The 12,588-nt window shown below is 36.2% G+C and overlaps 1 protein-coding gene across 2 annotated transcripts in view; it reads left to right on the forward strand.

Annotated features, from left to right (window-relative positions):
• The window catches only part of galnt2 (UDP-N-acetyl-alpha-D-galactosamine:polypeptide N-acetylgalactosaminyltransferase 2), a 74,381-nt gene that overhangs the window by 57,405 nt on the left and 4,388 nt on the right, over window positions 1–12,588 (forward strand). For both annotated transcript variants that reach the window (XM_079854583.1, XM_079854582.1), the window contains exons 5-13: window positions 715–782; window positions 1,928–1,993; window positions 3,981–4,102; window positions 6,161–6,248; window positions 7,093–7,180; window positions 8,992–9,095; window positions 10,272–10,398; window positions 11,801–11,893; window positions 12,129–12,212. In XM_079854583.1, coding sequence (XP_079710709.1) covers window positions 715–782; window positions 1,928–1,993; window positions 3,981–4,102; window positions 6,161–6,248; window positions 7,093–7,180; window positions 8,992–9,095; window positions 10,272–10,398; window positions 11,801–11,893; window positions 12,129–12,212 — 840 coding nt within the window. The remainder of the gene's footprint in view (window positions 1–714; window positions 783–1,927; window positions 1,994–3,980; window positions 4,103–6,160; window positions 6,249–7,092; window positions 7,181–8,991; window positions 9,096–10,271; window positions 10,399–11,800; window positions 11,894–12,128; window positions 12,213–12,588) is intronic.

Raw genomic sequence — 12,588 nt, forward strand, 5'->3', positions numbered from 1 at the left:
AAAATGCTTTTAGCTTGTCCACTTTCTACCACTTCCAGAGGTAGTCGAAAACGCATTCGACCGGATTGCTTTCATAGTGTAAATGCTCATGTAGTCGAAAGCATTCGAAGAGCCAGAAAAGTCCACCTACTCTTCGCCTACTGACTTAATGCGTAAATATTATGGGAAGAGCGCTAGCCAGACGGGATATAAACTTGAACGCTGAAGACCCAAATTTGGTTTGAAGATAAAAAATGTACCAAGCACAATGTTCTCTCACCATTCCTGATTTCAAATACATTAACAGCGTTCAGAGTTTGCTTGCGGCTATCAGAGCAGAAACGAAAGCTTATATATGAACGTTTCCGTGCGCGTTCATATATAAATTGCCATTAGATCGGAATTTACATTATTTTGGCCATTAGATTCAAAGATCTGGAAAAAAAAACATACATTTATTTACCCATCCGCCCATAGACCCTTCCCTCGAAGAAATCAGGACAGAAGCGACTGATTAAAACACCAGGTGTAAAGGGGTATTTGTCTCCCTCATCTACTTGTGATCCAATCGACCAAAAAGGATGTTAATACCAGGTGTAAAACAGGGCCTAAGAGTGTTAGATTCTTTATTAAAAATCTCTTACTATATCATACTAACACTAAAATTTTGAATGGTAGTGTACACACTTCTGAACATACACATCCATTCAACCCTATCTCTTTCCCTGTCTTCAGTGTGCTAAAGAAGAGTCCTCTTCATCTGGTCAAAGAGATCATCTTAGTGGATGACTACAGTGACAACCGTAAGTGTTCTCATCTTTAGCCCTCAATGAAACTTAATGGTACAGAACTAAATAGATCATATCAGATATCTCATAATCATATAGAATCTTTTTACTGCTCATCGTGATTTTTGTTGAGCTTTTACCCCCGTACAGGTTATTTTAGGTTATCATAGCACACTCTTGTACCTTTGTCATCATAAATCATAGATCTGTATTGCAGAACACTGCAACAGCGGAGCTGAGATTTGTATGATTGTATAAAGTGTGTCATCAAGGTACCAGCCGTGTTCCCGAGCCCCCAATCCCATCACGCTTTTTGTTTTTGGATGCCAAACTCCTTGTTTGACCTCTTCAGATGTCTGAACTCTGTATGAACCATCTCCTGAAGGCAGTGCTGCCCTGCTTTATAACGCTCTGCTGCAGGGATCCTGACAGACACTGGTCTTATTAGTCCTCGCATTTCTTCTGTGTTTTTACATCTGTGGATTGTGATCCTGCTTTTGCATACTGGCTTTTAAGTATTGTCTTTTCTATTTGGAGAACCTCATGGCATTTTCATTCGTTTTTGTTTTTTTACAATATGTAGTGGGGGAAACTGTGCTCTTTTTTTTTTGGAAGGAAAGGGCAATATGGAAGGAAAAACGAATCTACCTGGTTACATTTCAGCGTGTCTGCTATTAATTGAACTTATAAGCGTTTGTAACATGAAAATATAACTTAAAAAAGGGACATAATTCATTAGTGTTTTAAGGAAATAAGAAATGTTGCTCCGACCTTTAATTTTTCTTTAGCTTTATGAGATTTAGCTTTCTCAGGATGTACGTTTTTCTGGGGCAAAAAGTCATTGATCATTTTCTGGTGTTTTTCTCTTTGCCAGCACTCCAAATTGGATTTTTCAAAGAAATTTGGCCCACACTTTCATGCCTTTAAAGTTTCTCAAGACCAAAAAGAAGTGCATCTCTCAGTCATATATGCAGCTGTATACAATGTGCCCTTTCTAAATATATGGTGACTTTTACAAAATTGTGCAGACCTTTTCTGGATTAAGGAGGTGGCACATCTTACCACATTTCTCCTGTGTATATTAACTACAGCATATAAAATAGAAGAGATGTATTGCCTTAATCACTTGAGCTGACACAATGTTTTCTTTGGACTTTCAGCTGAAGATGGTGCCTTACTTGGGAAAATCGAGAAAGTCAGAGTCCTACGCAACGATCGTCGAGAGGGTGAGTGATTTATTACCCTCTGAATCACAGGAACTCTGTTAATCAAAACTATACCCAAGTTAATATGTAAGAGTGAGTGGGTCTTTTACTATCAGCTCTTATGTAGTCATTAAAATCTAGGCTTCTATTAAAACAAGCTGAAGTTTTACTATTGCGACTAATTGTGACCAGCCTCAGCATGAAGTTATTAAAAGCACTGCATACTTCATAGGTGCAAATATGGAGAAAATAAAAAGTAGAGAAAAGCAAATGGTCTGTTTTGAGCTGGAGTGTATTTTTGGAAGGTGTTTTATATATCTGTCAAGCAAAAACTGCTGTTCTGTAGCCAAAACTGCAGTTTGTTTATTCGTTTCCAAAACCTTTTGTTCCAATAAAATTCCAGTCCAACTAAGCAAGCTCTCTGTATTTGCTTTCAAACGTTCTTTGATGCACAAATGACTTGATAGTAAGAAAACAAAGAACTAAAGTTTCAGTTCCTGGTGAGGCTCATAGTGAAATAAGGTTACTTTACAAATGTCAGATCATATAGATTTTATTGTGAGGTAATAAAGAAGCAAATTGGTTAATTAGTATTGAATGTTTCAGTGGATTCTTAGTTGTCCACATAAGCAACTAGATGAGCTTTTGCTTATAATACAGTAAAGGAGTTCCAAATACTTTGACATGATGACAAGTTTGGTTTGGTTTGGTTTGGTTTGGTTTTCGTTTCATTTCGTGGTTTGGCTTTTGTTCTGGCTTTTGTTATATTTAAGTAATTACTGTAGGTAATAAAATAAGGAACAATCACAAGTATTACGTCCCTAAAGTGGCATGAGGGAACACAACATAAAATAAATAAATAAATTCCCAGATCCTTTAACCCTGGTAGACGTGATCAAGGTGCTGGTGCAAAAAGAACATAAGAACAAAGGGAGTTTAAAGGAGATTTTTTTCACAAGATGTAATATAAATCTATGGTTTCCCCAGAATGTGTTTGTGAAATTTCAGCTTAAAATACCCCCCAGAAGTCAAAGTCGTCAAAGTTGCCCCTATGTGGGTGTGAGCAAAAACACACCGTTTTTGTGTGTCCCTTTAAATGCAAATGAGCTGCTGCTCCCTGCCTTCATTCAGAAAAGGGCCGATGCTTTACACAAGCTTCGGATACTCCAACAATAACAAGGGGACCCGATTATAGCCCTTAAAAACGGGAAAAGTCTGGTTTTCGTGATATGTTCAAAGATATGTCTTTAAATTGAGAAAAGGGATATATTTATTCACAAGAAAGTGCTCAAAAGAGAGAGAGATATAAACACACAAATACCGTTCACAGGGAGTAGGAAAATGAGCTGGGCTAAAAAAAACAACACATTTTAACTACAACCCCATCCCAATTAACTACGAACACAACAAGAAAAGAAAAATACAACAAACAAAATAAAGTCTTCAGGCGTTCAACACGCCCTACCTAGTCTATACCAATTAAGAAAACTCAAAACAGTAATAGCACCCACTCCTTACCTAGTGTGTTAACAACACGCTTCCCTTGGTGTTGCGAGATGGAAGTCTCGTGACATTCTTCCCTGTTCACCACTCCCTGGTCGGTTGTAAGACAATGAGAAACTAACTAATAAAGGAATAATAAAGATTCAAAGTTTCAAAGAGGTGATAGTGGAGAAAGTGAAAGTAAAAAAAAATGCTTTCGTTAAGGCTTAAATTTGCATTCATGTTCAACAGGTGATTTTTGTCTACCTGTAAAACAATCCCTTCAGACATAACTATAAATAAACATAATTCCTCACCAAGATGGTTATATCATTACCTTTTCCAAAATTACTTTTTACCAAACTTGGTTCCAAAGTACCGGTACTTTTGATTAATTATGGTGCTCTGCACACTTGTCGTAGATCATTAAGTTAGGATATAGGGATGATAAACTTCTGCATAGTTCAGATTGCAGCAGTGCTTTGAGTCTCAATCTTGTGTGTGTGTGTGTGTTGTGCGTTCTCAGGCTTGATGCGATCCCGAGTCAGAGGAGCGGATGCAGCCACGGCCAATGTATTGACCTTCCTTGACAGCCACTGCGAGTGTAATGAACACTGGTTGGAACCCCTTCTAGAAAGAGTTGCTGAGGTCAGCCATGTTTTTCTTTCTGTCTTTTTATTTCTTCTTCTGACACAAACAAGCGTAGAAACATTGGGTCTTACAATTCTCTGATTTGGCAAATTAACCATTGCTTTTTGAGGCTATAATCAAACATGCTCATTACAGCAGCAGACGTTTAGCAGCTCACTGCAGTTGCAAATGTCAGGCCGAGATGATAAAAGAGAAGAGTGGATGATAAGTTAATGTGTTTTCTTTGGCTGGCTGTCTTGACGCACAAACTTTGCTTGCAGTGCCATATCATTGTACCTGTTTGAGTCCAATCCTGCTGTCGACGGCCAACAATTTTCAAACAAGTCATAAATAAAAGTATGGAGGCAAACTAGTGCCATTCAACACTGTGAGTTAGTACAGCATGTAGAGAGTGTGGATAAGACCTCAGTGTGTGTGTGTGTGTGTGTGTGTGTGCGCGCTAAGGGGTGTTGAATGCAAGTAAACACGCCCCAATGGCGGATGTGCAGGTCCGGTCTGGTTCAGGATCAGACTGGCCTTAAAGAAATATTTGCTTCAGTTCCGTCCCTAGGCACACATAATTACTCTGATATTGCCTCAAGGCTTTTGACTCACAAAATAAATAACGGTGAGTAGAAGAACAAGACACTAAGAGTACAAATTACAGGCATAAATGAAATAAGAAGTTTCATAACCCCATTTATATTGTTAGGTGTCTTCATTTCCAGTTGGATGACCCAGATAAGCACATAATCAAATCGTGGAGTTAGTGACCCCAGAAGCGCTTCATCATGATGATTATACTAAGCATGAGTTAAATGTTGTCCTGCTTCTAGAGAAGTACCTATACATAGAATTTATTTTGAAGCGGAATAATTATTATAATTGAAAATATATTATAAGCAGAAAGCAGATATTTCTGTGCGTAAGCCTTAATTTCAGAACAGATCTGGTCAAGAGTGGAACTCCTACTGAATCTGTTTTTAATGGTTTTTGACATTGACTTTTCTACTTGTTGCGTCTACTCATCATTGGTCCTCATCAGGTTGAGTTCTTCCAGTTTTATATCAGTACTTGCCTTAATACAAACCTTATGCAGTCAATACAGTGAATTTCCAGGTGATGTACATAGGGCTAAAATATTTCTATTTTGATGATGTTAATTTTTATTTATTCATTCTTTATGTTGCCATTAGTTATGAAAACCATTTTGTTTATTGGAAAATTTGCATTGGGGTATAATTTAGAAAAATGCTGCTAAACAAATTGCCGTCATTTTTGGTGTCATTTGGTGTATTTATTTGTTAAAATGTTTAATTTTTCAATCACAGGCACTATCATTTTAACCAAAAAGTGGTGTGTTGTTTCAAAATGTTTAATGCAAGAAGTAAAATACAGTAAAAACCAAGTTAAAAATAATCGAAGCATGTTTTCATTCAGCAAAACAATTAGTCTTTCACGGTTAACTAAAGATAATAACATATAAATATATTTTAATCTATTAAACCAATGTATTAATTTACCAATTTATTAATGCATTGCTTTAGTATAACATTAGTATAAGAAAATTATATAAAAATTGCCATGTGGAAACATTACAGCACTGTGACAAATGAATTTGTTAATTCAGAGGTGAAGCCACCATTGGGATGATTTGATTCGTCAGGGTGTCCCAGAATTGTCATGATGAATATTGGAAGATGTCTGAGGAGCAATACATTTACATTTAGTGTTAAATCTCCATGCCTGTCACGTACAGTTGATTGCTTGTCTTTTCTGGAGTGTTAACTCATGGTACTTGACTTTAAATACTCCAGTAATGTGTCAGCGAACCTCACGAGATTAATGGGATTTTCCTAGGTATTTCTGATGGATTTGCCTTGATTCGTAACGGCAGTGCAGTGCACATTTCTTAATTCATGATCTGTATATGTCAGGACTTTCAGCGATCAGTTGCTACATCTTTAAAGAATGCATTGTATCAGAGATGTGAGATGAAATCTGTTTTCATATGCTTGTACTCTAACTGTCATTGTAGTGTCAGAACAGCTTCACATCATTTATTCTTCTCGGCAGGATAAGACTCGGGTTGTGTCACCCATCATAGATGTCATTAACATGGACAATTTCCAGTATGTGGGGGCATCTGCAGATCTTAAAGGAGGTAAATCTTTTTCATAAGCTCATATTTTAACACAACGGTGAAATCACTATCCAGAGCTGTTTGTGTGTGTATGTAATTTGATTGCATCCATCCATGCATGTATATACAGTATGCACATGTTTAAGGATAGTACAGCAGATGTCACTTGTTAGATTTCATGTGCAGGGCTATAATGTGTGTGGTATGTTTAAATGCATGTTTGTTGTGAGAGCAATATACAGAGAATCTGTGAAGACAGCACAATGTGTAAAAGAGTGAGAGAGCATGATGAATCTCAACAAGAGGAAATGTCCTTTTGGAATGAAAACCATTTGATTGATTTTTGTCTGGGGGTTTTAGGCATAATAACTCTCTATCTCTGAGTGGAATAGCTTTTCCTCAAAGCTCAGAGGCTTCCGGATGCAGTGGGAAATAATATGGAAATGGATCTATCCATGTGAGAGGTCTATGTGCTGGTTAACTGGCAATCAGATTTTCTCCCCAAATGTATGAATCATAGTGGTGTACATTTTCTCCCTTTCAGAATATGTTCAGAATGGAATGCTAGCACAGTGCTGCATACTGCGGACAGTAAAAAAAAAAAAAAAAAAAAAAAAAAAAAAAAAAAAAATTGTACTTTATTTACTGTACTATGTAAAGCACAGTATACAGTATATGCTGTATACTGTTAAAATAGTATGGTAGTATGCATTATTTTGAACAAAGCCCTCAGTCTTTTCGTCAGTGAAATCAGTATCATTAGTATGCTCCCTTATTCCCTTACCTGACACATGGCTGAGCAGGGAATTGAAACTACATTTAAAATCAGACTTCATCCCTAATGTAATGTCTAATCTTTATCCAGGTTTTGATTGGAATCTAGTTTTTAAATGGGACTACATGACCCTGGAACAAAGACGGGCACGGCAAGGAAACCCCACTGCTCCTGTCAAGTAAGAATTCTTCTTTGCTTTAAATATCTGCTTTGCAAATGTTTTGGATCAATAACCTGGTGACGTATGACTGTCAGCTGACTTATCTTTCTCACACTTTCTGTAGTTAATTAATTGCCAATTGCTTAATGTACAGACTCTCTTGATACATAGAACTACACTATAGGTGTGCAATCTATCTCCCACTGACCCACTGATAGAATACTGAGGATGATGTCATTGTTATATTTGCTTACTGACGTGTGATTGGTTTTCAAACATCAGGGGTTGTATATCCAGGATTATTTGACTTATGAGTGCTGGTGTTTCCTTAAGGAAACGCAAATAGTTTTATCTGCTGATTGAATTACTGGCAGTGTTATTTTAGGGTTATTTATATACTATTATAGTATTTATTAAGATTAGCAGAATTAGCTTTTTATATGTATTTTTCTTAGTTTTATTAATTTTCTTAGTAATTTAGTTATGTGCTTTTGTCATTTTTATAAAAAAAACTTTTACTTCTATTTATTTCAGTTTTACTTCAGTTTAAACTTTTCAGTTAATTGCAAAGTCAATATTTGTCATTTTAAGTTAAGTTAAAGTTTTTCATCTTATATTTATCATTTAATTTATTTCAGTTTTATTTACATTACTGACTTTTTTTTTTATTGTTTTAGGTAACAATAACAATACTGATTGCTGAAGTGCTTATTTTATTTTTTGAAGATTTCCTTGTCCAACTTCTATACTCTTAAAGGTACAATATGTAAAAAATTTTAAATAAAAAATCCAAAAATCACTTGCACAGTGTGATATATTTCCTGCAGTTGTATATTTACAATATCCCAAAAAGTTCCCAAAGATTTCAGAGAAATTCCAATTTTAAATAATGGCTCGTCCCTGGTCATTGTCACCTGTCAATGACGTAATATCCGCGTTATCCCTGGTTTCCGTACGTACTGCCATAGTAACCATGGCGACAGACGTGGACAACTGCGTTACGTCTAGGCACGCTCACGCTGTTGTTGTTTCGTTCAAACATTATGGACCATGGCAAGCAGACTTTGGGACAAAAGGAGAACTAAAATGAGGATCAATATCAGCATGGCGTTTTTGAGATCCACGTCCGCAACTAACTTTGACTTGACAGAGATGCTTTGGGACAAAAGGACAAAAGCATTCAACCTTCTGCATCATCAATCTACGCCTTTGTTATTGTAAGAGGTTAGCAACCCCTAGCAGCGAAAAAATACACATTGTAGCTTTAAACATTGCTCAGTAAACGAATGTAAAATGATGCTGTCAACATGATAAAAGGATCCTATAAAGTTCTTGTAATAACAAAACAAGTTTGTCCAAGGAGCCCATGTACTTGCTTGCTTGCTTGTTTGTAAAAGGTCCATCCTCCAGGGAGTGACTCGAATCATTAACAACTAAAAGCGAGCGGGAGAGAGAAAGTAAGGTGTAAAGCGACCGAAATAGGAGATTGTATGGACGGTGCGTTGCTGTGATGTGAAATCTCAATCACCGTGCAGCGAGTACATTAAAAGTACATTAAGATAATAAACAGCGTGGTTTCTCTTGACAGTGCCTTTATGGGATGTGTTGTGTAAAAGTCTTCATGACACCGCACTCTTCATTCTTGTTTAATGATTCCAGTGTTGTTTAATGACTTTGTTTATGGGGCTCTGATCAGATTGCATCAGAGAGTGAAATGAGCACAGAGTTTTATAAAGGCGCAAATGGCCACTGAAATAAAACACATCGCCAGTATGTGAGATAATTGCTTAGTATATCTAATTTTTCATGTTTTGCGTTATGATGTCCAGGACTCCCATGATTGCCGGTGGCCTCTTTGTAATGGATAAGAACTACTTTGAAGAGCTGGGGAAGTACGATATGATGATGGACGTGTGGGGTGGAGAGAATCTCGGTGAGTGAAGGCTTTATTTCTCTAAATGCCCTGTATTTCATCTGTTGTGCTGGGTGGGACAAGCTGATTGGAGCTGACTGACTGACGACACAGTGCATCTTATCAGTGTTCCAGTGTGTCCTTTATTGATTAAGTGAAAGATTTGCCTATTTAAAGTGTGTGTGTGTATGTATAGGTAAAGATTTGCCTATTTAAAGTGCGTGTGTGTGTATATGTATAAGTAAATGTTTGATAAATGTAAAAGCATCATGTGCTTAATTTCCAATAAAGCAAGGCAAATCAAAAAGAGAGAAAGAAATAGTACTGTAAATTGTTTAATGCATTCATTTTTCTTACCAAAGTCAGTTGAATGCACTTCACATTGTAATGGCTACTTATGAACTTGTAAGTAGGATCTATTAATGAGGGTTTGAAGGCAGTGTGACTTTATACATCCACTAAAATGATTTTAGGACCAGTTGGTCACATGCAAAAATTGCTCAAGTTTGAAAATAGGTCTAGCATTAGTTGTTTACAAAGGCCACATGGTTTAATTTAATTTAATTTAATTTAATTTAATTTAATATAATGAAATTCATATGAATTTGTGTCACTTGAGTGTGACTTAAGTGTTCAGATACTTTGTGGCGCCACCGTATATGAATACTGAATATGAGATCATGGTACTTCTATCATTAGATTGTATGAGATAATGCCTTACTCAGCCAAAATGTAATGTGCCCATCTAAGGGGCAATTCAGGTCACCACAGTAGAACTATTGCTTTTTTTATATTAGCAACGAGACTTGAATAGAAACTGCAGTGTAAGACTCAATGAGGTGGAGTTTTTCAGGTTTTGACATAATGTCTGTGGCATGATGGATTCTGAAATAAATTCCGAATCATTCCACAAACACAGCACTTTTCTCAGCTGTGCTGCTTGTGGAAAAGTTTACAAGAACTCTTGAAATTATCCTTCAGCCTGGAAAAACGTTTGAGAAGTTTGCAAAGACCTAGAAGTTTCACAGAGTAGTGTTTTTTTATTTTTTTATTTTTTTTATGTTGTTTTTTGTTTGTTTCGATGTCACACATGCAATTATGAGTTTTGGCACTTTGAAAAATCTGCATTTATGTACTGATTGTTTGTGTGTTGTATGTTAAGTCTTATTAATCTCTGACTGCTGTTGTACTTCTCAGAGATCTCATTTCGGGTCTGGCAGTGCGGAGGCAGCCTGGAGATCATTCCCTGCAGTCGAGTGGGTCATGTCTTCAGGAAACAGCATCCATACACTTTCCCAGGGGGCAGCGGCACTGTGTTTGCTAGGTATCCACCAAATTATAATATAATATATTTAGTGCTGTCAATTCGATTAATCACGATTAATAGCATCTAACATAAGTTTTTGTTTACATAATATATATGTAAATATAAACACACACACACATATGTATATATATATATATATATATATATATATATATATATATATATATTAGGGCTGTCAAAAGATTAATCGCGATTAATCGCATCCAAAATAAAAGTTTGTGTTTAAATAATATATGTGTGTGTACTGTGTATAATTAAATTTGTATATATAAATACACACACATGCTTGTATATATTTAAGAAAAGTGTGTAATTTATATCTAAAAAATTATATTTATATATAATATAAATTTTATATAAATATATACAGTATATGTATGCAAATATTTCTTAAATATATACATGCATGTGTGTGTGTGTGTATTTATATATACAAAATAATTATACACAGTACACACACATATATTATGTAAACACAAACTTTTATTTTGGATGCGATTAATCGCGATTAATCTTTTGACAGCCCTAATATATATATATATATATATGTGTGTATATGTGTGTGTGTATGTGTGTGTATGTATGTGTATGTATGTGTGTATGTATGTATATGTGTATATATACAGTATATATAAAAACACACAGACATATGCATGCACTTCAAAAACATGTAAATATACATCAATGAAGCTCTTCACTGAGCACTTACACAGATTTCAAAGCAGCTTGACAGCACTTGAAAGCAGGTGTCTATCAGCGGACCGGCTTGTGCTTTAAAACGCTCCCCCTCCCGTTTTTTAAAACACTTCCGTGTGCTCTCAAACGCTCCCGTGCGTTGATCATTGTAGCCAATCACAGACACATTTTCAATGAGTGCGTGAACACAGTGGCCAATCAGAGGTGTTTACAATTCCGCTCAACAGCTCTCAAAGCGTCACGGTTTTTATATTGTATTATATTATTAAAAAAAAATTGGGGGTAAGAAATGAATACGTTTATTCAGCAAGGATGACTTAAATTGATCAAAAGTGACAGTAAAGGCAATTATAATGTTACAAAAGATTATTTTTGGGCACCCAGAGTGAGCAATGGTACAGTGCTGTAGCTAAAGAACACAATCTTTTATTTATCTTATGTTTTGTGATTGTTGAAGCCAAATACACCCTTTAGTAGTGTGGTTCACATGCTCCATCCAGTGGGTGAATCCAGCACTGCAGCCAGTGATAAGTGGGCTGTTGACATTCTGTCATAATTATAAAGCTCCCAGTAATCTGCTGCAGAAGATCCATTAGTGTCGAAGTTAGATTTAGGAGTAATGCAGTGGACATGTTATGGTCATTAGCAGAACATCAGTATTGCTATATAAAATGTATAATTTACTGCTTGTTTGTCTTTACAGGAACACGAGGCGAGCGGCAGAAGTTTGGATGGACGATTATAAGAATTTCTACTACGCTGCTGTGCCCTCAGCCCGTAATGTGCCCTATGGCAAGTAAGTGTGTATCTGTCTTCATTAACAAATATTATTCATAAGAGAAAAGCTTGGAACAGAGTAGGACATTGACTATCTTTAACATGATAAGATCATCATTCACTACCAAGGCCACAAGAGTGCGCACAGCCACTGAAGAATAATATTAAAACATGGCTAGGTGAAGATCTCAGTCGTCAAACATTTAAACCCTTGAAATGCACTCCACTTGACTAACTTTCCCCATTATTTGCAGCATTCAAAGCAGGCTGGAAATGAAGAAGCGGTTAGGCTGCAAACCATTTAAGTGGTACCTGGACAACGTCTATCCTGAGTTACGGTGAGTGCATGACCTGGGAATAATTAAAAAAAAAAGCTTTTGGATCACTTTGGTCTTGTTTGCATGTGCTATTATAATCTGAAGATGGTATATGAAGTTTTGTGCATAAATGTGTATGAGCTTTTTGATTCAGATGGTTTACTGTACACAACCAGCATTTAAAACCCTTGTACTGGCACAATAATTAATTAATAGACGAGTAGATGGTTCTTTTTGTGTTTACACTACAAATGTAGTGTGGCGAGATGTTTCTGATTACTTCCAAATGCGGATTGAGTGATTGGATCACAAACATTTTTTATGAGACTAATGTGAACACCAAGTGTAAACGAGCCTTTAACTTAAACCTAGACATGAGTCTAGTCTACCTAGACTT

The sequence above is a fragment of the Squalius cephalus genome (genome assembly GCF_949319135.1).
Source record: "Squalius cephalus genome assembly, chromosome: 21".
Taxonomy (NCBI): domain Eukaryota; kingdom Metazoa; phylum Chordata; class Actinopteri; order Cypriniformes; family Leuciscidae; genus Squalius; species Squalius cephalus.